The 24,354-nt window shown below is 41.1% G+C and overlaps 1 protein-coding gene across 3 annotated transcripts in view; it reads left to right on the top strand.

Moving 5' to 3' along the window:
- ANO2 (anoctamin 2) overlaps nucleotides 1-24,354 on the top strand; it is a 578,869-nt gene that overhangs the window by 40,851 nt on the left and 513,664 nt on the right. For 2 of the 3 annotated variants that reach the window (XM_072653705.1, XM_072653706.1), the window contains exons 2-3: nucleotides 17,294-17,484; nucleotides 18,997-19,338. In XM_072653705.1, coding sequence (XP_072509806.1) covers nucleotides 17,294-17,484; nucleotides 18,997-19,338 — 533 coding nt within the window. Of the gene's footprint in view, nucleotides 1-12,149; nucleotides 12,235-17,293; nucleotides 17,485-18,996; nucleotides 19,339-24,354 lie in introns of those variants that run through there. The other variant, XM_072653707.1, reaches the window with a different exon arrangement.

Here is a 24,354-nt window from a genome sequence, read left to right as displayed (position 1 = left end):
TGAGTGAAAATGGAGAAATTTCTTTCAGTATCCCCCCATTATAACCTTCCATTCTATACAGATTAAATGAGAGGAAGAACCAGGCATATCTCTGCCCTCCCTGGCTCATTGCTTCAGAGGACATAAGAGAAATGTTTAATATTTGAGAGAACGCCTAGGATGAAGGGTCTTCTGGGGAGAGCCAGGTTTCTGTCAGACCAAGAAGCTGGCAAGAGTATAAAGAGATCTGGGATAAAAGGAAACTTACTGACAAAGCATTACCATTGAATAGCAAGGCAGAGGAGGAGTGGGACTGTGGAAGAACAGGGCTGAAGAGGATAAAGATGAGAAAAAAGGGAGGGCTAGAAGGAAAGTGAGGACGTTGGCATCAGCCAAGTATCTAGGTAAAAGGGATGGAAGAGCAGGAGCTGACAAAAGACTGTCCACACCATGGGAAGTGATAGGTTAATCAGAACTTCCACCCTCTAGGCTTCTACGATAAATAAAATCAGTGCTAGCTTTCTACTTCCTTTTGCTCCCAGAGGTCTAGAATATTTTAGAGTTCTGAAACCTTAGGAAAGATAAAATAGTGAGTGAATCCCTGGGGATGTGCTGAATTTCTGCTCCACACTGCCCCTGCTTTCCCATTTTTTTCTTTTATTTATTTATTTATTTATTTAATTTTAATTTTAATTAATTTATTTAACTTTTAACTTTCATTTTCACAAAATTTTGGGTTCCAAACTTTCTCCTCTTTTGTCCCCTCCCCCCCAAACACCAAGCATTCTAATTGCCCCTATCACCAATCTGCTCTCTCTTCTATCATCCCTCTCTGCCCTTGTCTCCATCTTCTCTTTTGTCCTGTAGGGCCAGATAACTTTCTGTACCCCATTACCTGTATTTCTTATTTCCTAGTGGCAAGAACGTTACTGGACAGTTGTTCCTAACGCTTTGAGTTCCACCTTCTCTTCCTCCCTCCCTCCCCATCCCTTCCCTTTGGAAGGCAAGCAATTCAATATAGGCCAAATCTGTGTAGTTTTGCAAATGACTTCCATAATAGTCATGTTGTATAAGACTAACTATATTTCCCTCCATCCTATCCTGTCCCCCATTACTTCTATTCTCTCTTTTGATCCTGTCCCTCCCCATGAGTGTTGACCTCAAATTGCTCCCTCCTCCCCATGCCCTCCCTTCCATCCTCCCCCCCACCCTGCTTATCCCATTAACCCTCACTTTCCTGTATTGTAAGATAGGTTTGCATATCAAAATGAGTGTGCATTTTATTCCTTCCTTTAGTGGAATGTGATGAGAGTAAACTTCATGTTTTTCTCTCATCTCCCTTCTTTTTCCCTCCACTAATAAGTCTTTTGCTTGCCTCTTTTATGAGAGATAGTTTGCCCCATTCCATTTCTCCCTTTCTCCTCCCAATATATTTCTCTCTCACTGCTTGATTTCATTTTTTAAAGATATGATCCCATCCTCTTCAATTCACTCTGTGCACTCTGTCTCTATGTGTGTGTGCGTGTGCGTGTGTATGTATGTATGTGTGTAATCCTACCTAGTACCCAGATACTGAATAGTTTCAAGAGTTACAAATATTGTCTTTCCATGTAGGAATGTAAACAGTTCAACTTCAGCAAGTCCCTTAAGACTTCTCTTTGCTGTTTACCTTTTCATGCTTCTCTTCATTCCTATGTTTGAAAGTCAAATTTTCTTCTCAGCTCTGGTCTTTTCATCAAGAATGCTTGAAAGTCCTCTATTTCATTGAAAGACCAATTTTTCCCCTGAAGTATTATACTCAGTTTTGCTGGGTAGGTGATTCTTGGTTTTAGTCCTAGTTCCTTTGACTTCTGGAATACCCTATTCCAGGCCCTTTGATCCCTTAATGTAGAAGCTTCTAGATCTTGTGTTATCCTGACTGTATTTCTGCAGTACTTGAATTGTTTCTTTCTAGCTGCTTGCAATATTTTCTCCTTGATCTGGGAACTCTGGAATTTGGCCACAATGTTCCTAGGAGTTTCTCTTTTTGGATCTCTTTCAGGCGGTGATCTGTGGATTCCTTGAATACTTATTTTGCCCTCTGGTTCTAGAATCTCAGGGCAGTCTTCCTTGATAATTTCATGAAAGATGATGTCTAGGCTCTTTTTGTGATCATGGCTTTCAGGTAGTCCCAAAATTTTTAAATTGTCTCTCCTGGATCTATTTTCCAGGTCAGTTGTTTTTCCCATGAGATATTTCACATTATCTTCCATTTTTTCATTCTTTTGGTTTTGTTTTGTGATTTCTTGGTTTCTCATAAAGTCATTGGCCTCCATCTGTTCCATTCTAATTTTGAAAGCACTATTTTCTTCAGTGAGCTTTTGAATCTCCTTTTCCATTTGGCTAATTCTGCTTTTGAAAGCATTCTTCTCCTCATTGGCTTTTTGAACCTCTTTTGCCAATTGAGTTAGCCTATTTTTCAAGGTGTTATTTTCTTCAGCATTTTTTTGGGTCTCCTTTAGCAGGGTGCTGACCTGCTGTTCATGCTTTACCTGCATGTCTCTCATTTGTCTTCCCAACTTTTCTTCCACCTCTCTAACTTGATTTTCAAAATCCTTTTTGAGCTCTTCCATGGCTTGAGCCCATTGAGTGGGCTGGGATACAGAAGTCTTGACTTCTGTGTCTTTCCCTGATGGTAAGCATTGTTCTTCCTCATCAGAGAGGAAGGGAGGAAATGCCTGTTCACCAAGAAAGTAACCTTCTATAGTCTTATTTCTTTTCCCTTTTCTGGGCATTTTCCCAGCCAGTGACTTGATTTCTGAATATTCTCTCCACACCCACTTTGCCTCCAGATCCTCCCAGCCAGTGCTTGGGGTCTGAGATTCAAATACAGCTTCCCAGCTTCAGGGCTTTATGTGGGGGCAGGGCTGCTATTCAGTGTGAGATCAAGTTCAGGTGTTCAGGTGGGGGCAGGGCCACCTCAGGGGCTCAGTTCCCTCAGGGGCTTTATGCAGAGACCTTCAACAATGGATCCAGACTCCTGCCTGCTTGGGGAACCCCAGTCTGCTCCCGCCTCTGCTGCTGCCTCTCGAGGGGGCCCGAGCCACGGGGACACCACACTCCCCTGTTGGCCACCCAAAAAGACACTCTCACTGACCCTTGTCACCTGTGGGTGGAGGGACCCATGCAGCCACTGGAGATTCCATCCCTGAAGCCTGCTTGGATCTACTCCTCTCGGTGCTGTGCAGCCATGGCAGGGCTGGGCTGGGCTCCAGGTCTGGGGTGCCACGGACCTTTCGCGTCAGGTCTGTCTGGAACAGAAATCTCTTACGCTCCGTTGTTCTGTGGTTTCTGCTGCTCCAGAATTTGTTGCTCCAGAATCTTTTTTACAGATATTTTATGGGCTGTGGGTTCGGAGCTATGTGTATCTGCGTCTTTCTATTCTACCATCTTGGCTCTGCCCCCCCATTTCTTTCTTTTAGCAGCACAGATAATTGAGAGGTGGCTCTAGTTCTTAGAACTAAGAACTTGTGCTTAACTTGTTTCCTCCTATTTCTAGGTGTATTTCTCAGAATCCACAGGGTTTCATCTTTAGGAATGATGGAAGGAAAGATGCATGTATTAAATACCAACTTACTATGTGCTAAGTGCTCCACAACTATTATCTCATTTGATCCTTATAATAACTCTGGGAGGTAGGTTCTATTATTATTCCCATCTGACAGTTAAGGAAACTGAGGCAAGCAAAGGTTGAGTGATCTGTCCTGAGTTATACAGCTAGTGAGTGTCCAGGGGCAGATTTAAACTCAGGTCTTCCTGACTCCAGGTCTGGAGGTCTCTCTAGCCCCAGGGACCTGAATTTTCTGAAATGTTACTCTCTTCATGGATCCTCTGGTAGTGTTCATTGCCATCTCCATCCCAATCTCCTGACTTGAATTAACCCCTAGTGAGACAGGAGAGGAAGGGAGGTGGAAAAGTCCACAGTCAAGTGGAAGGGCAACACTATTTACTGTTTAAAGATTAGAAGCCCCCTACTATTTCTATCTCCATGCTCCCACCTGGACTTAGCTCATGTGGCAGTCATCCAAAGTCTTAGAGCTGAGGTTTTTTGAAAAAAGAGGAGACAACTGGCTCCAGATTCCCTAGATCCTGATGGAGGTGTTGGGTTTAGAGCATTTATTAGAGGAACCTATATTGTTGCTGGTCCTGCCCCTCTCCTGTTACTCTCATTTACAGGCCAATTTAACATCCTCTAACTTTCTCCCCTGCCTGGAGTAAAGCCCTACCCACCCATCGCTGGTAGGCTTCTGCATGGACTCTTCCTTCACACTTATCTCATTTTCCTTTGACAGTACATATTCCCCATTAGACTATAACCCCTGAGAGTCGTGTCTATCATATATCTATGTCTCTGTCATTTCTTTTCTCTCCCTTCCCATCTCTCTCTCTCCATGTCCATTTCCATCCCTATTTGGTCAAAGTATCCCCATCCCTGTCTCCATATCTGTCGCCATCCCCATCCCTGTCTCCATCCCTATCCAATATAAGCATTCCAGACCCTGTCCTCATCCCTATCCCCATCCCTGTCCCCCTCCACATTCCCTCCTCCTCTTCTTCTATGTCTATCTATATATTTTTTCAGGTCCAGTTCCCCTGCTCCTAGTTTTACTTAGCCTTGGGATCTTATCACCATGTCCTCCTTGTCTTTCTGGGTACCCCTACTTGTACTCCTACTCCTGTCAAACTCCTTCCTTCTCCTTTCCCTGAGAGTTGGTGGTCAGTCCTTAACCATACCAGAGGTTTGAGGGCTAGATGCTATAAGTAATAGTCTATCCCCTTGCCAAGCATGACTATACCTTGATCTAGAAAGATTGCCCTGGAAGCCCATGCCATGCTTTTAACAGGGGATGCTTGTAACATTTCTCTTACTTTTAGAGATGTCTGGGGCCTCTTCCTCAATAGAATTTCCTGGAGTCATCCCCACCAACAAAATTTTCAATAGTCACTAAAATTCCTATTTAAGACAGGTTCCAGGGAAAGTGCTATTAAAATTTTCTCCAGTGTTCATTAAATTAAAAAAAAAAAATCCGCTTGTGGATTTAGCAATCATCAACTGAACAGGATTTATCGGGGCCATTCACCCCGAGCTGACAGGTTTATCTGACCAGCAGGGCCTGTCGACCCTGAAGGAGCTCGCTGTGAGTAACAATGAGGAGGGAGGCAAAGATGTAAGGCAACTCCATTTATTCAAACTAGCTCAGGCACTTATATAGTATCATGTACGCCTTAGTTATGTAAGCAGCGCAAGCAAGATTAAACTAGTTAAAGCAAGTTTTGCTACTGGTCCCAGCCACGTTTCAGGAAGTAACTGGTGGTGAACAGGGGCAGAACCCTCCTTCCCAGTGCCATCTTGTTCATGCCTTACCAATCTCCCCTCAGATTACCTGAGCCATGATTGGTGTACGCCGTCCAAGAGAGATGAGGGTTGGCAATTCCCTTACAATTCCCCCTTTTTGTTTTGATACATCCGATCTTTAAGGATAAGAACACTTTGCTTACTGGAAAGTAGAACATTATACAAACTATGCAATGCAAACTTAATACATATGGGTATAATATGCATCCTAAAAACAATACTACAAAGCCTATAATACTTGGCGCAAACCAGTTTTTGACAGATCCCCATGAAACAATATGCTTAAAGAAATCATTTATCTTTGCTGCTGTTTTTTCATGTACAAAATCAGTATCTGCTTCTTCATCAATCTCTTGTGCTAGTTTTATCAACTGTTGAATTTCCAATGTTGTCAGCAACTAACCCATGTAACTGTGTCCTAATTTCTTCCCATAGCATCTGAGACTCATTATATTTTTTCTTTGTTAGACAAAATGTATTATATCTGTAATCACACTGTAATTTTTGTTGCAGTTGTATCATTGCAACTTCTTCTCCAATTACCTCAGTTGCCTTTGTAAAGAATAAAGGGCTTTATAAAACTCATCATCTATCTTTGCTTGTTGTCTAAATCCAGCCGACACATTTTTCATAAGAGCATGTAATTCAGAAGCTTGAACCATTTCATTTTGGGTATTAGAAATTGACATAGACAATGAAGTAGACACCAAGATAACTTCAGCTAATAAAGTAATTCCTAAAACTACACATGAAACACATCTTTTAACTCTAATCATCAATTCATCCAATTATTTGTCCAGTGTATATGTTACTTCATCACTGGGTGTCTTATACCACCCTTTTGCCTTAACTGCTATTAAAGCATAGTGTAGCCTTGTTAAAATGAATACTCTCCCATCAATCTTTGGCCCTATACATTCTTGTACAGAACAATTCTGACAAGTGAAATTGTAAATTCCTGTCCGATTTCTATATGTCTCCAGTGTTGATCTATTGTCTCTATCCCAAAGAAATGCATATTTATTCCCTAAACATACTCTCCCTGTCAGTAAAATAACATTATTTTTGTCCTTTTTAGAAACTGCAGGCATAGCCTGTATAGTCTGTCCTCCCATAGCCATTATAATTTTGTCTACCCCCTGAACTGGTCTTCCTATCAGAGGATACCCCTTGTGGTTGATATACATTTGTCTAGGAAACTCTGGGGCAAATCTTGCATCTGGTGCATATGAAAGATTGTGACATGAATACAACATTTCTGTGTAATTCCCAAATGTTAACTCTGTTGACATGTATGGGTATGACAATTCTCAAACAATAAAAAACCTGTATATAGATGCCATAAGGTTACATTTCTCTTTTTAAACAAATCACAAAATGGTCTATATCCCATACCCCGAGAAAGTCCTGCAAAGTCTGTATTTGACCAGGTTACCATTGTCCCATTTATTCTCCAGGTGAACAAATAATAAGCATGTCGCCAATCTTTCTCATCTAAAGCATCTCTTCCATCCACTATGGTGGCACACCAAGGATACCTTTCTGTCCCCTTCACCTGCGTATAATTGAAACTGGACCCGTTCCAGATCCCTGAAATACCTTTCTGTAGACAGAATGGAAAATCTGAAGCTAAGCCTCAAAAATTAAAATGTCTCTGAAATATAGTCTCATTAATAGTCTTTGTCTCTGTGTCAACTCCATCATTTCCATACATGTGGGAAATGTTACCATGAAGAATGAATTTTGGCATTGTCTCACTCCATGACATCACTCTCAGCCATGGTGATTCCATGACGAATGCTCATCTCAGTTGTTCTGTCTGTCCAGAGTCCTTCTCCTGTGTCTGAAGAAGGGGTGCAGCATGGTTGCATAGTAGGACTGTTGCGAGAAAGATCAGGAGCACCATTATGTTGTAGATGGCTAAAAACCTGACAAAGTTTCTTTAACTTTCTTTGTTGTCTCTGTTGTGCCCCCTGTGACTTCTTCATCATGATTGCTGTCTTCCAACACTCGGATATGTTTCACTGGAACCCACACCTCTTTGTTGTCATCTGTTAAAACACAAACATACCCTTTTCCCCAAGTTAATACTATACGAGGACCAAACCATTGTTTATTCTCATCATGTCACATCACCTTATGGGCTTTGGCATTCAATGCATTTGTTGTAACTGACTCGGTCTTAATAGACTCAGTCTTTGTAGGAGATGTTAAAAATTTCATAGCAGCTGATAAGCCATCATCATCAAATTTCAAATAATTTAATGTGTAAACAGCCAATTGTAATTTGTCATCAACTCCTGGTCCAGCTTCCCCTTTTTGTTTCTGCAAATAAGTTTTCAACAAGTGATTTGCCTGCTCTACTATAGCTTGACCAGTAGGATTATGGGGGATTCCAGTAACATGTGATATAGAGAATTCTGCCATGAACTGTTGAATGGCTTTGCTAGTATAAGCTGGACCACTGTCTGTTTTAATACTTCTTGGCACACCATGATGGGCAAAGCAATGTAAGAGGTGTGCTCTGACATCCTTGATAGCCTCTCCACACCTCACTGACATCCTTCCACAACACCTATTGTTGCTGGGGTGCAGTCTTCTTTTTACTAATAATTCTGATATCATTACGGCCCAAAAATGAAAAGAATATTTGTGAAGGAGTAAGGTTGTCATAATCTAAGGTTAAGTTATTCATTGTATATATGGCCTGTGCCAATTGTTCCTGAGGGGACCTACCAAACATTCCCCTATTTGTTTTTGAAGGAACAGGTTGAGAGTTTTATTCTTCTTACATACTATTGCCTGACTCATAGAGTTATATGGTATTCCTGAAATATGAATGATTTATAAAAAGAAATTCAATATTAGAACTGGGGCCCAAGTACAGGCACTCAAGCACCCCACCCTGTCCCACTATAAACAGATGAGACCCAACATATTTTGGGATAAGAGATGAAGGTCTCGACTTCTGAAATTGCTTCCTGCTGAAATTGGATGTAGAGCTGACCCTGCCTCACAGGGTCCCAACATTGTAGGGGTTGTGTCTTTAACCAATATGAGGAACTTGATGATTCAGAGGGTGATAGGTGATGGTCTTGGACAAAGAAACCTAGAAGACACAAATCTGGCACAGAGATTAAACAAACAAGAATCAAAAAGGAGTAAGAATAAAATAACTAGAAGTGAGGTGGGTGTGAGAATACTGTCAGACATCCTCACACTCCCTTGACATACTTAGTAACTATCTAGGATAGGAGGGGCTTGGATGATTCACATTTGTCTCCAGTCTCCTTATCTGCTTTCTATATATTTTGATCAAGCTTGTATTTAGCTTTCCAAATCTCTAGAACTGATCATTCAGACTGCTTCATATTCCTTTATATTTCTACCATAGACAAGATAGTGCATAAGTTATTACTGTTAACTAGCATAGCTGTATTGTCTTACACAAAAGAGATTTCTAAGTTGAATCTCACAACTGAATAGATGGTCATCGTTGTTTCATCAGCTTGTTTATTTTTTTCTGATTATATTCACTCTGGAAGAAAAAACTTTAGAAATTAAGTTGTTAATAAGTTCACACATTAATATTAACTTTTGCTTATTAAAATAACAAGATCTGTTCTGCTTTGTAGATCATTACATATTAAGTAGCAATACATTATCTTGAAAATGAAAACTTTAATAGGCTTTAGCCTTATTTTGAAAAATATTTCTTCTAAAAATATTCCCTGTTCTTTTTTACAACAGTTGAAATTTTATCATAATGTTAAGAGAGTTACTAAACTTTTTTTTAAAAAGAAGATTAGGTGAAACCTTTTAAAATGATAGTTGTCTTTTCACTTTGAAGCAAAAATAAACCTTTTAAAATTAAAATTTATTAAAACTTAGTTGGTATAAAAATGTTCTAAGGAATATAAATTCCCAAAGTATTATAACAAACCAAATTCTTAGGTATTTCAGAATTCCTAGATATCACAAAATGCTTTAATAAAAGTACATAATAGAATCTCACATTGGTAACAGTACAGGATGCAGGATCACAGTCCCTCTGAGTAACTTGTGGCATATTCTTTCAGATACTGATCTAATGCAGACAACTATACCCAAATTCACACTTAAACAAAAATATTTATGGTAGCAAATGCTTTTACCTTAAACAGCAAATTTCACTAGTCCCAACTTAAAGCCAAATACAGTTATTTGTATTCCCATGGAGTTGCAATAAGCAATGAAGATTAATAGGACTCACATACATAAGAAATTTCATTTAAGATCTTTCCTTCTCAAATTTAAAACTTGTCCTGATATAAAAGTCAATTATTAAAAATCTTTTCTATCTATTACAACTATTGAGCAAATCACATTCATTGTTTATGAATTATATAAGCCAAACAAATTTCTTCCTTAGGACTGATGACCTTGTCCACATGAAAGAGGCCTTGGCAGTTTTACAAAATAAAAGGAATTGGCATGAATCCCATGCTTGCCAAACCCCAAACATACTGTCTGGACTGTTCTGAATGGGCAGAACCAGTCTAAATAAAATTTTTACTCCATTCTTTTCTTTCTATACACAGTAATCAATTAACAATATTAGGTTTAGCATTAAAACAGCAACTTCAAAAACTTAGTTAACAATCTTACAACTTTTATAAATGATAAACAAATTATTTTAGCTGTAATTTCTTTAACAGGAAAAGGTGAAAATACCTGGTTTTCTAAATGGCAATTACAAAACATTATAAGATAAAGTTAGTAGGACCGATAAAATTTTTAAGTAACATAAATGGCTACACACAATTTTTCCAACATCTTTTAGTTTCAACAAGATTCAGATTACAAATTGCTTTCTCTAATACCATTTCTGATTACAGGGTAAAATAAAAATCACAATGGTTCTAATTTTTACTCAAGAAAATTTCATATCTATGTCTACTCCTTAAAAATGTATTTGAAAGAAAAAGTTGTAAAACTGCAAGTGGAAGTGAGGGAGACTCTGGAACAAAGTCCAGTGGCGCCAGTCCCCTCCTCTCCACTTGGAAGTTCACATCTTCATCTCTGAGGTGTCTTTTTTCATTTTTAGTTTTATGCGTATTCTCAATTTGCCTTAATGCCAAATAATACAATAAATTCTGACCTGTCTTAAACATCCAATTAGGAGCGACATGTTTCACTTAAAATATGACCAGAATAACTACCTTTTAGTTGTATCCCATACACAAAAACTTTTCTCTTTTAGGTGAGGCATGAGATAATTAAAATGCTCTTCAATCTGCCTTTGTGATAGGAGGGGAAAAATTTCCCCAATTTCTTCTTGTCTTTCTCTCCACCTTCACAACCTGGCCAGGGTTAGAAGGTAAAGAGAGAGAGAGAATTTTACCAACTACTGAACAATAAATTCCAAAACTTTTATGCTTTCCTTAAACTTCATACCCATGTTGTACTCCTAGTGGGCTTTGATTAAAGTTCCTTCAAAACTTCACATATTATTGCCCTGTATTTCTTATGTAAAACTGCATTTAGCAGTCATATAAACTAAATAATATAAGATTAGTTCCTCTCTTTCTCTCTCCCATTCTCCTCCCTGATGCTGCAGCCATCAGAGAGAAGGGTGAGGGGGAGGGAAAGAGATAACATTCCGAATTCCAGCTACAATGGAGCTGGCCGTAATAACTCACAAACACACGCACACAGAACATGTAAAGACTGAACACATATACAGACAATAAAAAATTCAAAAACTGAGAAAAGATTGTCAGAAATCCTCTGCACAAATTATATCTATAGCTTGATTTCTTTTACTTAGTTCCAAACATACTTCATGAAATTCAAATTTCCACAGTAAGTAATCTCCTTCAAGAGTAATTTTAAACTTGTTGGCTCCATATATTCAGCGTGAGATCTATAATGTCCTCCTTAAATGACACATTCTTTCTAAACTCTAATTGCCTCAATTTTTTGCTTATCTTTAGAAGCTCAGTCTCCAAATTATTAATTTTTTCTTTTTTCTTTCCACTCTGATAGCTCCTTCTGCAAATCAGGATACATTCTTTCTGGGCTATGCTCTCTTGAGCTCTCTGAAGAGCTTGAAGGAGTGGTCTGTGTTGAGGTGGAAAATTGTCTAACTTGTTTATCACAACCTCCCTCTTCTGCTTGAAAAGAATATTTTACAATGTTATATAGATAAAAAGTATGTGGTGATATAACTCCAGGACTTTCCTGGTCATAAGCAGTTAACTGTTCTCCCACCATCTGCCAAGTATGTGTAGATAAGGAGGGTCACTCCTCCACCCAGGGACTGTTCTGAGTATTGGACTTGTTCTAAAAATTTTCTAATTAATTTTAACTGCACTGTAACTCCCTGGCTCTTAGCTTTCTTATCTAGCTTTTCTGCTGATGTTGTTAGCCTCATTAATGCTAAAAAACCTAGCTCCCTACCTATATATATTTGTATATATATATACATATATATATAAGCAGGTTACTCACAGTCTCAAATTCTTTTTTCTTCCTTTGTCTCCCGGACGGCTGAAGTGCGCGTTGTCCCATGTCCCACCCTTGTCGTGAGGCACTGTCCGAGGAATGCAGGCTACGTCTTTTCTCGAGCTACAAGGTCACGCTTTTGCCCCCGCACTGTCCGCTCCTGTTGTTATCTTGAGACCCTCAAGTCTTCTGTCTTTCAAGTCTCTGATAACCTACGACCGTTACCAACTACTTTCCACTTCCTACAGTCACTGAGAATTCATATCTACTGCCCCGAGTTTGGGTGCCACTTGAACGGGATTTATCGGGGCCATTCACCTGAGCCGACAGGTTTATCTGACCAGCAGGGCCTGTCGACCCTGAAGGAGCTCGCTGTGAGTAACGGATGAGGCGGGAGGCAAAGATGTAAGGCAACTCCATTTATTCAAACTAGCTCAGGCACTTATATAGTATCATGTATGCCTTAGTTACGTAAGCAGCACAAGTAAGATTAAACTAGTTAAAGCAAGTTTTGCTATTGCTTTCCAGCCACGTTTCAGGAAGTATCTGGTGGTAAAGAGGGGCGGAACCCTTCCTCCCAGTGCCATCTTGTTCATGCCTTACCAATCTCCCCTCAGATTACCTGAGCCATGATTGGTGTACGCCGTCCAAGAGAGCTGAGGGTTGGCAATTCCCTTACAATCAACAATTGAAAAGCATGTCAATGTTCAAAGAGGAAAAAGAAAGGACTATAGAAACTTTTGCTACTTAGTTTTTTGAAGTCAGGTTTGGTCTATACTTTGACTAGAGTGTTCAAGTTTTTAAAGAAAAATTCTTTTTTTTTTGTCTTTATAATATACTTTTTAATTTATTTAACTTTTAACATTCATTTTAACAAAATTTTGGGTTCCAAATTTTCTCCCCTTTTGTCCCCTCCCCCCACCCCAAAACACAGAACATTCTAATTGCCCCAAACCCCAATCTGCTCTCTCTTCTATCATCCCTCTCTGCCCTTGTCTCCATCTTCTCTTTTGTCCTGTAGGGCCAGATAACTTTCTATACCCCTTTACCCATATTTCTTATTTCCTAGTGACAAGAACAGTACTCGACAGTTGTTCCTAAAACTTTGAGTTCCAACTTCTTTACCTCCCTCCCTCCCCATCCCTTCCCCTTGGAAGGCAAGCAATTCAATATAGGCCAAATCTGTGTAGTTTTGCAAATGACTTCCAGAATAGTCGTGTTGTATAAGACTAACTATATTTCCCTCCATCCTATCCTGTCCCCCATTACTTCTATTCTCTCTTTTGATCCTGTCCCTCCCCATGAGTGTTGACCTCAAATTGTTCCCTCCTCCCCATGCCCTCCCTTCCATCCTTCCCCCCCACCCTGCTTATCCTCTTATCCCCCATTTTCCTGTATTGTAAGATAGGTTTTCATATCAAAATGAGCGTGCATTTTATTCCTTCCTTTAGTGGAATGTGATGAGAGTAAACTTCATGTTTTTCTCTCACCTCCCCTCTTTATCCCTCCACTAATAAGTCTTTTGCTTGCCTCTTTTATGAGAGATAATTTGCCCCATTCCATTTCTCCCTTTCTCCTCCCAATATATTTCTCTCTCACTGCTTGATTTCATTTTTTAAGATATGATCCCATCCTCTTCAATTCACTCTGTGCACTCTGTCTCTATGTGTGTGTGTGTGTGTGTGTGCGTGGGCAAGTGTGTGTGTGTAATCTCACCCACTGCCCAAATACTGAATAGTTTCAAGAGTTACAAATATTGTCTTTCCCTGTAGGAATGTAAACAGTTCAACTTTAGTAAGTCCCTTATGACTTCTCTTTGCTGTTTACCTTTTCATGCTTCTCTTCATTCTTGCGTTTGAAAGTCAAATTTTCTTCTCAGCTCTGGTCTTTTCATCAAGAATGCTTGAAAGTTCTCTATTTCATTGAAAGACCAATTTTTCCCCTGAAGTATTATACTCAGTTTTGCTGGGTAGGTGATTCTTGGTTTTAGTCCTAGTTCCTTTGACTTCTGGAATATCCTATTCCAGACCCTTTGATCCCTTAATGTAGAAGCTGCTAGATCTTGTGTTATCCTGATTGTATTTCCACAATACTTGAATTGTTTCTTTCTAGCTGCTTGCAATATTTTCTCCTTGATCTGGGAACTCTGGAATTTGGCCACAATGTTCCTAGGAGTTTCTCTTTTTGGATCTCTTTCAGGCGGTGTTCTGTGGATTCCTTGAATACTTATTTTGCCCTCTGGTTCTAGAATCTCAGGGCAGTTTTCCTTGATAATTTCATGGAAGATGATGTCTAGGCTCTTCTTTTGATCATGGCTTTCAGGTAGGCCCATAATTTTTAAATTGTCTCTCCTGGATCTATTTTCCAGGTCAGTTGTTTTTCCCATGAGATATTTCACATTATCTTCCATTTTTTCATTCTTTTGATTTTGTTTTGTGATTTCTTGGTTTCTCATAAAGTCATTGGCCTCCATCTGTTCCATTCTAATTTTGAAAGCACTATTTTCTTCAGTGAGCTTTTGAATCTCCTTTTCCATTTGGCTAATTCTGCTTTTGAAAGCATTCTTCTCCTCATTGGCTTTTTGAACCTCTTTTGCCAATTGAGTTAGCCTATTTTTCAAGGTGTTATTTTCTTCAGCATTTTTTTGGGTCTCCTTTAGCAGGGTGCTGACCTGCTGTTCATGCTTTACCTGCATGTCTCTCATTTATCTTCCCAACTTTTCTTCCACCTCTCTAACTTGATTTTCAAAACCCTTTTTGAGCTCTTCCATGGCTTGAGCCCATTGAGTGGGCTGGGATACAGAAGTCTTGACTTCTGTGTCTTTCCCTGATGGTAAGCATTGTTCTTCCTCATCAGAGAGGAAGGGAGGAAATACCTGTTCACCAAGAAAGTAACCTTCTATAGTCTTATTTCTTTTCCCTTTTCTGGGCATTTTCCCAGCCAGTAACTTGACTTCTGAGTGTTCTCTTCACACCCACTTGGCCTCCAGATCCTCCCAGCCAGTGCTTGGGGTCTGAGATTCAAATGCAGCTTCCCAGCCTCAGGGCTTTGGGTGGGGGCAGGGCTGCTATTCAGTGTGAGATCAAGTTCAGGTGCTCAGGTGGGGACAGGACCACCTCAGGGGCTCAGTTCCCTCAGCGGGTTTATGCAGAGACCTTCAACAATGGATCCAGGCTCCTGCCTGTTTGGGGAGCCCCAGTCTGCTCCCACCTCCGCTGCTGCCTCCCGAGGGGGACTGAGTTATGGGGGCACCCCATTCCCCTCTCGACCTGCCACCTGTGGGTGGAGGGACCCATGCAGCCGCTGGAGATTCCATTCCTGAAGCTTGCTTGGATCTGCTCCTCTCGGTGCCGCGTGGCCTCGGCAGGGCTGGGCTCGGCTCCACGTCCGCAGCACGACGGACCTTTTGTGAGAGGTTTGCAGGGCTCTCTGGAACAGAAATCTCCTCCGCTCCACCATTCTGTGGCCTCTGCTGCTCCAGAATTCACCGGCAGTTCTTTTTTACAGATATTATGTGGGCTGTGGGTTCGGAGGTAGTGTATGTGCATCTTTCTATTCTGCCATCTTGGCTCCGCCCCCAAGAGAAATTCTTAAAAGACAGAGAGAATGTGGGAGACATTCCTCCCAGAGAGGAATGGAACATGGGAGAGATGAAAGGAAGTCCAGCCTAGAGGGATGGACCCTGACTAACTTAAAGTGTGACCCACCTGGGTAAATCACTTTTTTCTGACCTTTAGTGTTCTTATCTGTAAACAAATTAATAAAACCATATTTATTCAGCTCTTATTTTGTGTAAAGTGCTGTGCTAAGCATTGGGCATATACATAAAAACAGCAAGACAGTTCTTGTTCTAGAGATGGTCACATTTTAACAGAGGAAACATCACATGATAGGAGGTTTCATGTCTAAGTCAAATGGAAAGCCCCAGTGGTCCTTAGGATAGTGAAAAAACACATGTAATTCATCTTCCTTAATGTTATTTCTATGAATAAAACCATTTCTAACATTGAACCATTTGATGATGTAAAGGCCTTTGGTGCTAAGAACTTCCTTTTGGGGATCTTCAGTAGCTGTGGATGCTGAGGAGGTGGGGATCACAGCATCTGTAGAGGCCAAAGGTCAAATCTTCAAAAGTTTTGCTCCCCTAAAGTGACGGCTGGAGGTGCTAGGCAGCAAGAAAGGCTGGTGCTCTGGGACGTGTTCATGTTCTCAGGGTTCTGGAGCACAGGGTCCCAGGCTGTCTCTACTTCTGATGGAGGTATTAGTCAAGATGGTGCCATTTGCTTGACATGCAAGAGATATGTTGCTCCCTTCCTCTCTCTCAGGATGCCTGGCTGCTTTGACTTAAGCTGGCTTGCCAGACTGGTTGGTTTGTTGTTGGTTGGTATAGGTCCTATCAGGGATAGGGTTGCCCCCTAGATGGTGACCTTGTAGGTCAGACTAGGAGAGGGGTTAGTAGTTTCAGGGGGCACTACTTTTCCCTAGAAAGTCTTTTCTAGCTCTAAATTATGATTTTTCAACCCATAGGCTCCCCTCCCCTCTTTTGACCCTAGATACCTAAATTTTCTAAAATGACAAAGTGTTGTTCAGCGGGGAATTTTAGGAGAACTGTGTGTGAACAGGTTGAAAAGATGGGCTAACATTACTGAAATATTACCAGAGTTAAAAGAAGTTTGGAGGAATTTATTGTATGTTTGCTGCTCTTCTCTTAGGCTTAGGTCTAAGGGAGAGCCCTTAGACCTCTTAATATTTTGCACTAACAACCCTTTCTAGCTGCCTGCCTGCTTGTCTATATCTCTTTCTACTTGAGAGCAGAGTGCCTTGTTGGAGTTTTTCTTATGGCTGCTAGCCTGATCTTAGCAGGGCTTGGGGTATTACAGAAGGTCTGGGAATAGGGGAAGGACTCCATACTAACTAGGGGCTAGGCTGTCTCTGTGGGGGATGGGCTTAAAGTATTATCCCTGGTCAGCTAATTCAAGGTGCCTCTCCAACTGGAATCCCAGCTAACCCCTCCCTGGGATGAAACCACTGTTCTCCTCCTATTCAAGGATAATAGCATTAATGAGAACTGGGAACTCAAAAGAGCTTATGGGGTCAGGGTCAGAGTGTTAGACCCAGGCTGGGGAGGGCTGCAGCACTAGGAATTCAGAGGTCCCCTATCCATTCATCCTTTCCTCTTCATTCCATTCCCATCAACATCTTCCACAAAAAGCAATTAATCAACCAATCAACAAGCATTTTTCTGCATGCCAGACACCTCAAAATGTGAGCATATCTTACTCAGGAGATACAGTGACAGGCAAACCAGGTAGAAGTAAAGATTAGGGGTTCCTCCCCTCCAGCATATCTAATCGGAACTCCCTGTGCTACTTGGGTTTTCTCCTCTTGGAGTTCCCTGGATTTTTCATCCACCTTTCTCTTCACTTTCCACAGGTGTCTCCCCTCTCCTAGACCTTCCCAGGCTCCCCTGCTCCCCACGCCGGATGCCTTCCCGAACAGTAACCAGAGAGGCCTCTTGCCCAAAACACAGTGGGCTGAACCTCAAGGTGCCTCCCCCGCTGTCCCCTGGTCAGTTGAGACTAGTCAACAGAGATCCTGAGCAACATGGGACCACCAGCAGCTCTGTGAGTATTTGCTTAGAGATGAGGGAGAACTGCAGGCTATCATCTCTCTCATAGGGAGGGAGAAGCAGGGAACAGAAGGACCGTCTTGGGCCCCTCTCTTCACCTGTAGGGGATCACTTAGCTAGTGGGGCCTGGGAGTAGGGGCCCAAAGATAGCTCTCTCCCTCCTAAAGATGCTGATATTTCAGCCCAGATATTTTTGGGACCATCATTTTTCTACCTTTCCCTTTAGGTAGGTGTATTTTTCTCAAAGGACAATGGAAAAAGAGGAGGAAAAGAGAGAGAGAGACTGAGACACACCAGGCTAATGATCCCACTTTTGAGGCTTGTACCTCCTCTAGTTCCCTTTTCCTATGTTGAGAAAGGCAGGATTTTTTTTTCAGTGGTGCCTCTATGGCTCTCTTATACCTCTCCCCTGTGCTCAGAGCTTCATCTGGTTGCCCAGGTGACCTCTCAGGTGACTGCCAAGGCAGCTGGGTACCGAGCCCACAATAATAAACAGGGAAACACCCAAAGGCAGGGAGGCGGGTCTCTCCCCGGCTTCCACCTTCCTTCTCCTCCTCCTTTCTGAACCTTCCCACAACGAGGGGGCGGGGTGAAAGGAACAGGTGTCAGTTTTGAAGACCAAGTCTTCACTATTGACATGCAAAGGAGGAGGAGGATGTGGGGTTGTGAGGAGCACAGTGGGAAGTAAACACGTGCGGTTTGGAGGGGAGGGGCACAGAGGAGTAGGGCAGATAGGGCTAGGAATTGATTTTTGCTCAAATGGATCCAGAGAATCTGCCTGTGAGTATACTGTGCACGTACATGGCAAAGGTGTCTGTGTGTACACTCAGGTGTGTGTAAAAGTTGGTGTGTGGACTGATACAGGGACATGTGAATATGCAGATATGGGGGTGCATGCAAGAGTGGGTGTTGACAGGATGTCTCTTATGACTGGAATATACAGCCTCCCTTCTGTCGGGTTCTTAGACCCCAGAGTTTCCTTCAAAGCTCAGATTAAATAGTATTTTACATGAGGCCCTGCCTGATCTCCATCATTGCTGGTATCCCTCCTACAAAATGACCTGATCTTTATTTGATATGCATTTGTATGTGCATGAATATATGTGCATATGAATTTTATATTACATATACCTATGTTTCCTATAATGATATGTTTATATTACTGTCTTCTCCTAATGTAAGTACCTTGAAGGTTTCATTTTTGACTTTGTATGACTTTGTGACCTTGCTACCTAGCACATTGTAGGTATTCATTGAATGACTGATGTGTACATGTGTGTGCATGTACACAGGTGTAAGTGTATTTGTGTGTATACGTATTTAGGTACACTGTATGTATGTAGGTTGGAGTCTGGAGTAGGTCAGTGTGGGGTAGGGAATTTCTCCTTGGTATCTTGGGCATCTGATTTCTACCCAAGGGACTCTCCTTGGGCATACCCTTATGTATTTTTCTAGCTCTGCATTCAGGACACCTGTTCTGATCTTGTCTCATTCTTACTTTTGCAAGGTTATCAATAATTTCCTGGATCCCAATGACCCAACATCATCTGAGGCCCGCCAGAGCCGCATGCACTTCCTCGACAATCAGAGGAAGGTCGATTATGTCCTTGTCTATCATTATCGGAATCGAGGAGGCCAGCCAGTCCAGGGCTCCTCCAGTGGTCACAGGGCTCCCCTGGCTGTCATCTCCAATGGGGAGATGGGCAAGGAGCCCAATGCTTCTAGGCAAGGGGACATGATGATCGAAATGGGACCCCAGGATGCCTTGGAGGAGGAAAGGAAGGAGCAGAGGGAGGAATTTGAGTATAACCTCATGGAAGCTGGACTGGAGCTGGAGAAGGACTTGGAGGTAAGGTTGGGGAAGGGGACAGTTTGTGGCCAGACTGGCACCAACATTTATTAATGCTTACTATGTAGCAAGCATTGTGCTAAGGACAGGATATAGATATAAGCAAAGAGAATCCCTTCCCTCAAGGAGCTTATGTTCTAATGGGGAAAGGCAACAACATGAAAACTGGAATTGAAAATTGGGGGAGGGGGGAAAGGTGCCCCCTAGGGGCATGGTGCCAAAGTCCAGAGAGTCAGAAGCAGAGCTGGGAGGGGCATGAAGGATGACCAGCAAGGACCCTTCATTCATGGGAGGGAGAGAGTGAGGTAGGAGCTCATCTTTAATTCACCATCATTCCATGGATTTGTTCTCTTTGTACCTTGTGATTCTCTTGCCCTCACCACAAATTCATTTTAATTTAATTCAGTAAGCATCTATTACGCTCCTACTATGTATAAGACACTGTGCTAAGATAGAAAAAAATGAGACACAGACCCTGTTCTCAAGGACTTTCTGGTCAAATGGGGAAGTTATATACATATGCTAATAATCACAATAAAAGCAAATTATGATAAGTAACAAAAGAGAGATCTAAAGTGCTAGGAGAAATGTGAGAAAGAGAAGATCATATTTAGCTGGAACAGTCAAAGAAAACTCTATGGAGGAAATGGCACCTGACAAGCAGCATAGGGGAGCAGATAAAATGCTGGACCTGAAGCCAGGAATGCTGGCCTTCAAACCCTATTCCAGACACTTACCTTGAGCAAATCACTTAACCTCTCAGCCTCAGTTTTCTTATGTGTAACACGGGCACAAATCATAGCACTTAGTTTACAGAATTGTTGTGAAGAATGAATGAGATAATATGGACAGCCCTTTGCAAACCTTAAAGTACTGTTGAAATATTTGCTATTTACATTATGGAGCTCTGAAAGGGAGACATTTTTAAAAGGTGGAATGAATGATTGAAAAAAAGTCATTTGCAAATACAAACAGAAGGGCAATAGTTCCCATCCTCAAGGAACTTATCTTTCTCAAAGAGGTATAAAATAGATCTAAGGGAGTTTTGGTATGGAGAATTATGAGATTATGAGAATTATGGGATTATGAGAAGGCAGTCATTTGTCATTTTTTTTCTTTAGTAGTTATGGCAGGATTGCCTTGATTCCTTTTCCTGTAAGGATTGAAAGGGGGTGGGAGTGGAGAAGGAGAGAGAAGGTAACACTCATGGAGGCTATTCCAGGAGATGCAGAGGAGACAATTTCAGACATGGGATATGCCACTGGGCTAAGCAGCATGGTGCAGTCCAACAAGCCCTGAATTTTGAATCATAGACCCTGGGTTCAAGTCTTAGCTCTTCTATTCATCAGCTCTGCGATCTTGGGCAAGTCACTTAATAGAATTCTGTTCCCTCATCTGTCAAATGAGATGATGCAGACCCTGCCCCAAGGAGTTTCTATTCTAATGGAGAAATGATGTCCATATGCTAATAACCAGGATAAAGGCAGCTATGATAAAAGTAATAAAGGAGAGATGTGAAGTGCCAGGAGAAACTGGAGAAAGAAGAGATCGTTTGTAGCTGCAGAGTCAGGGAAGAGTCTATGCAAAAAGTGGCATCCCAGAGACAGTATTATGTATTAGATTATATCTAAAGTTTCCTCCAACTTTAAATCCTTTGGGAAAGTCAGGAAGAGGAGATATCAAATAGTTCAATTTGATCACAAGGCAGAGATGAACAGAGTTGGGTGTGCGACCTGATTCTATGACTTATTAATTGTGTAGCCTTGAGGAAATAGTTTCCCCGTCTCTTGGCCTCAGTTTCTTTGTCTACAAAATAGAGATTATATTTATGCATATTAATATTTACACATAGAAATCTTTTATGTTTATTTGAGGTCATTAGGGAAGAAGAAATGACAATATATACAATATATACCATAAATACTTCAAAGAAATGTGGATAAGAGAGAGGAACTAAGAATTCCTTTGAGATGTCCAGCCTTTTTGTTGCAACTAACCTAGTGAAAGACCAGAAGAGAGGGTAAGCAAGGGAGAAAAGATTGTGTGTTTGTTGGCCTCAAAATGGTCCCATCTCCCTTTCCATTCATCTCTGAATTACATGGAATTAACACTGAATTCCTGCTTACTTTGATTACTATTGAGCTACTTTTACCCAGCTCTTACCCGTGGCTCCAAGAAGCTGTAGAATTCACAGTGGCCATTCTCCAATAAAGCTGTCTTGGCAGATGGGCTAAACCGGGTTGAGGGTAACTGACAGGCCTCAAAAACATTAGTGAGTTAGGGGGATGTCTATCCCAAGCATGTGAGAACTTCCCCTGGCAATATGGGCTGATGAGAACAAGTTGTTCCAATGGCCATGAGGTCGGCTGAAGAAGGCACTAGGGAGCATGCTGTTAAGGCCGTGGAGTGCTTAGAGCCACATCTTGAACCATTGCCAGCCATCTTGACTTTTGTCTTGACAAAGGACTTTGATGACTCTGGAAGACAGAGTGAGGCTGACAATTCTGCCTCACTTAAATCCAAATCCAAATCACCCCGTGATTTAATTGGTCCTCTTCAAAGCAAAGGGACAAAATAACAACTCTGTGCCAGGTACTGTGCTAAGCACCTTACAAATATGATCTCATTTGGTTCTATAACAACCCTATGAAGTGGGTGCTGTTATTGTCCCCATTTTTCAGTTAAGAAGACTGAGACAAATAGAAGTTACCTGATGTGCCTAGATTCCTGCAGCTAGTAAGTATTTGAAGCTAGGTTTGAACTCGTGTCCTTTACTCTAAGTCCAGTGTTTTCTATCCATCAAGCCACTTGGTTGCCTTGATATACTTTCCCCACAAGTGCATGTAGAGTCCAGGAGGAAGTGGGCTCAGGTTTTGAGAGCATGCCTTTGTACTTTTTGAACTTGGCAAGCAGAATTTTAGAGAATTTTAGAGATGAACAGGATATTACAGCAAGAATCTGACAAGTGATCAGTCAGTCTTTGCTTAGGCTCTCATGAAGGGGAAATCCTTTTTTTCTAAGACATCCCATTTCACTCTTGGATGTCACTTATCATTATGAAGTTTTGACATTATTCTTTATTGGGTCTTTGGGGAATTGAGTTCTTGTAATTCCCCAGGAAGGCAGCTTCCATCAATCAATCAACAAGGATTTTTTAATCAGTAGTAATCAGCTTTTTGTTGTTCAGTTGTTTTGCAGTTGTGCCTGACTCTTTGTGACCACATTTGGAGTTTACTTGGCAAGGATGCTGGAGTAGCTTGCCATTTCCCTCTCCAGTTCATTTTACAGATGAGAAAACTGAGGCAAATGAGGCTAAGTGACTTGCCCAAGGTCACATGGCTATTAAATGTCTGAGGCCAGATTTATACTTAGGAAGATGAATCTTCTTGACCCCAGGCCTAGTGCTCTATCTACTAGGCCACCTAGCTGTAATCACCAATAACCTGATATTTGCCAGATAATGTACTAGGTCCTGAGAATACTAAGACAGAAATGAAACAGTTCCTACCCTCAAAGAATTTATATTCTTTCAAGATAACAACATGTACACATATATAAAATAAATTTGAGGTAATTTTTTTAGAGGCACCAGTAGCAGTGAAAATCAAGGAGGACCTCCAGAAGGAGGTAGCATTTGAATGAAGGAAAGCATGAAAAGTACTTATTATGTATTTACAATTGGCAAACACTGTACTGCACACTTAGGAATGTAAATGTAAAAGCAAAGGCAGTCACTGTTCTGAAGAAAAATTTACATTTCTTTTTTGTTTTGGTCTAATTTAAAATTTTTATTGACCCTCAAAATCAAAAGATAATGCAATGTCCTTCCTATTCATGTAAATGTGATCAATGATAACTTACTTTTAGTAAAGCCATATATATATATATCAAGAAGTTTATATTCTAATGGGGGAGACAGAAAGGGGATCGTAGCCTGGGAGAGGCACGTTAGTCAAGAAAATTACAGGGATGGTGAGGGGGTGAGAGGAAGTAGATTGACATGCACGCACACATACATCTCTATGTATATACACATATGTATAGATGCATATGTTATGTATGTATGTGTGTATATGTATGCATACGTTCACACAAGTGTATAAGATATGTATACACACATATAGATGTATACCTATATACATATGCATGCATCCATGCATCCATGTATACATATAAACATATATATGTGTATTTTCCAGGAACATGAGCAGAGTACCTTAAGGACCAGCTCATCTAAGCCCCTCATATTAAAGAGGATGAAATTGAGACTCCTGGATTTGACAAAACAAATAGGCAAACCCCAGATTTTGAAGCATCTCTTAATTGTCCAATCTGATGAATAACTTTTCTCCATCATCCTTCTTAATGTCTGTGCAGCACTGGACACTGGTGACTACACTCTTCTAAATGCTTCTTTCTCCGGGTTTTGTAACTGTTCTCTCAGCTCTGTTCACCCCTTAGTTTCCTTCCTTATATCTCCATCCACAATGGTCCCCTTCCCAATGAACTGTAGATATACCCCAAGGCTTTATCCTGGATGCTCTTGGATTTCTATATTCTTTCTGGGCAACTTCACAAGATCACATATATTCAATGATCACTTCTGACTCCTAAATCTGTATTTATAGGCCTTGTCCTCTCTCTCCTGAGCTCCAGTCCCACATATCACCAACTACCTATTGGACCTATTTGTAGGAGAGGTGTGTGTTTTATACAGGAGGGCTGTGAGGCTCAAATGAAGTCGTGGTTGTAAAGTATTTTGCAAGTCTTAAAGTACTATATAATTGACAGTTCTTATTTTTAGTCTCCAGTCAGTGGTAAGCACTAAGATTAGGAAGGATAGGGAAAGGCTTCCTGTAGGAGGTGGCGTTTTGTTGTTCATTTTTTGCTTTTTTGAAGAGGACCGGTGATATCATGGTATCATCATCCTGGAGAAAATAAGAGGCCTCTGGAATTTACGTGGGTCCAGTGCTGTGGGAATATCACTTTGGCAGCTATGTGGAGGATAGACAGTTC

This window comes from Notamacropus eugenii, chromosome 3 (assembly GCF_028372415.1).
Source record: "Notamacropus eugenii isolate mMacEug1 chromosome 3, mMacEug1.pri_v2, whole genome shotgun sequence".
Lineage (NCBI taxonomy): Eukaryota > Metazoa > Chordata > Mammalia > Diprotodontia > Macropodidae > Notamacropus > Notamacropus eugenii.
This window is presented reverse-complemented; position numbering and strand designations above follow the sequence as displayed.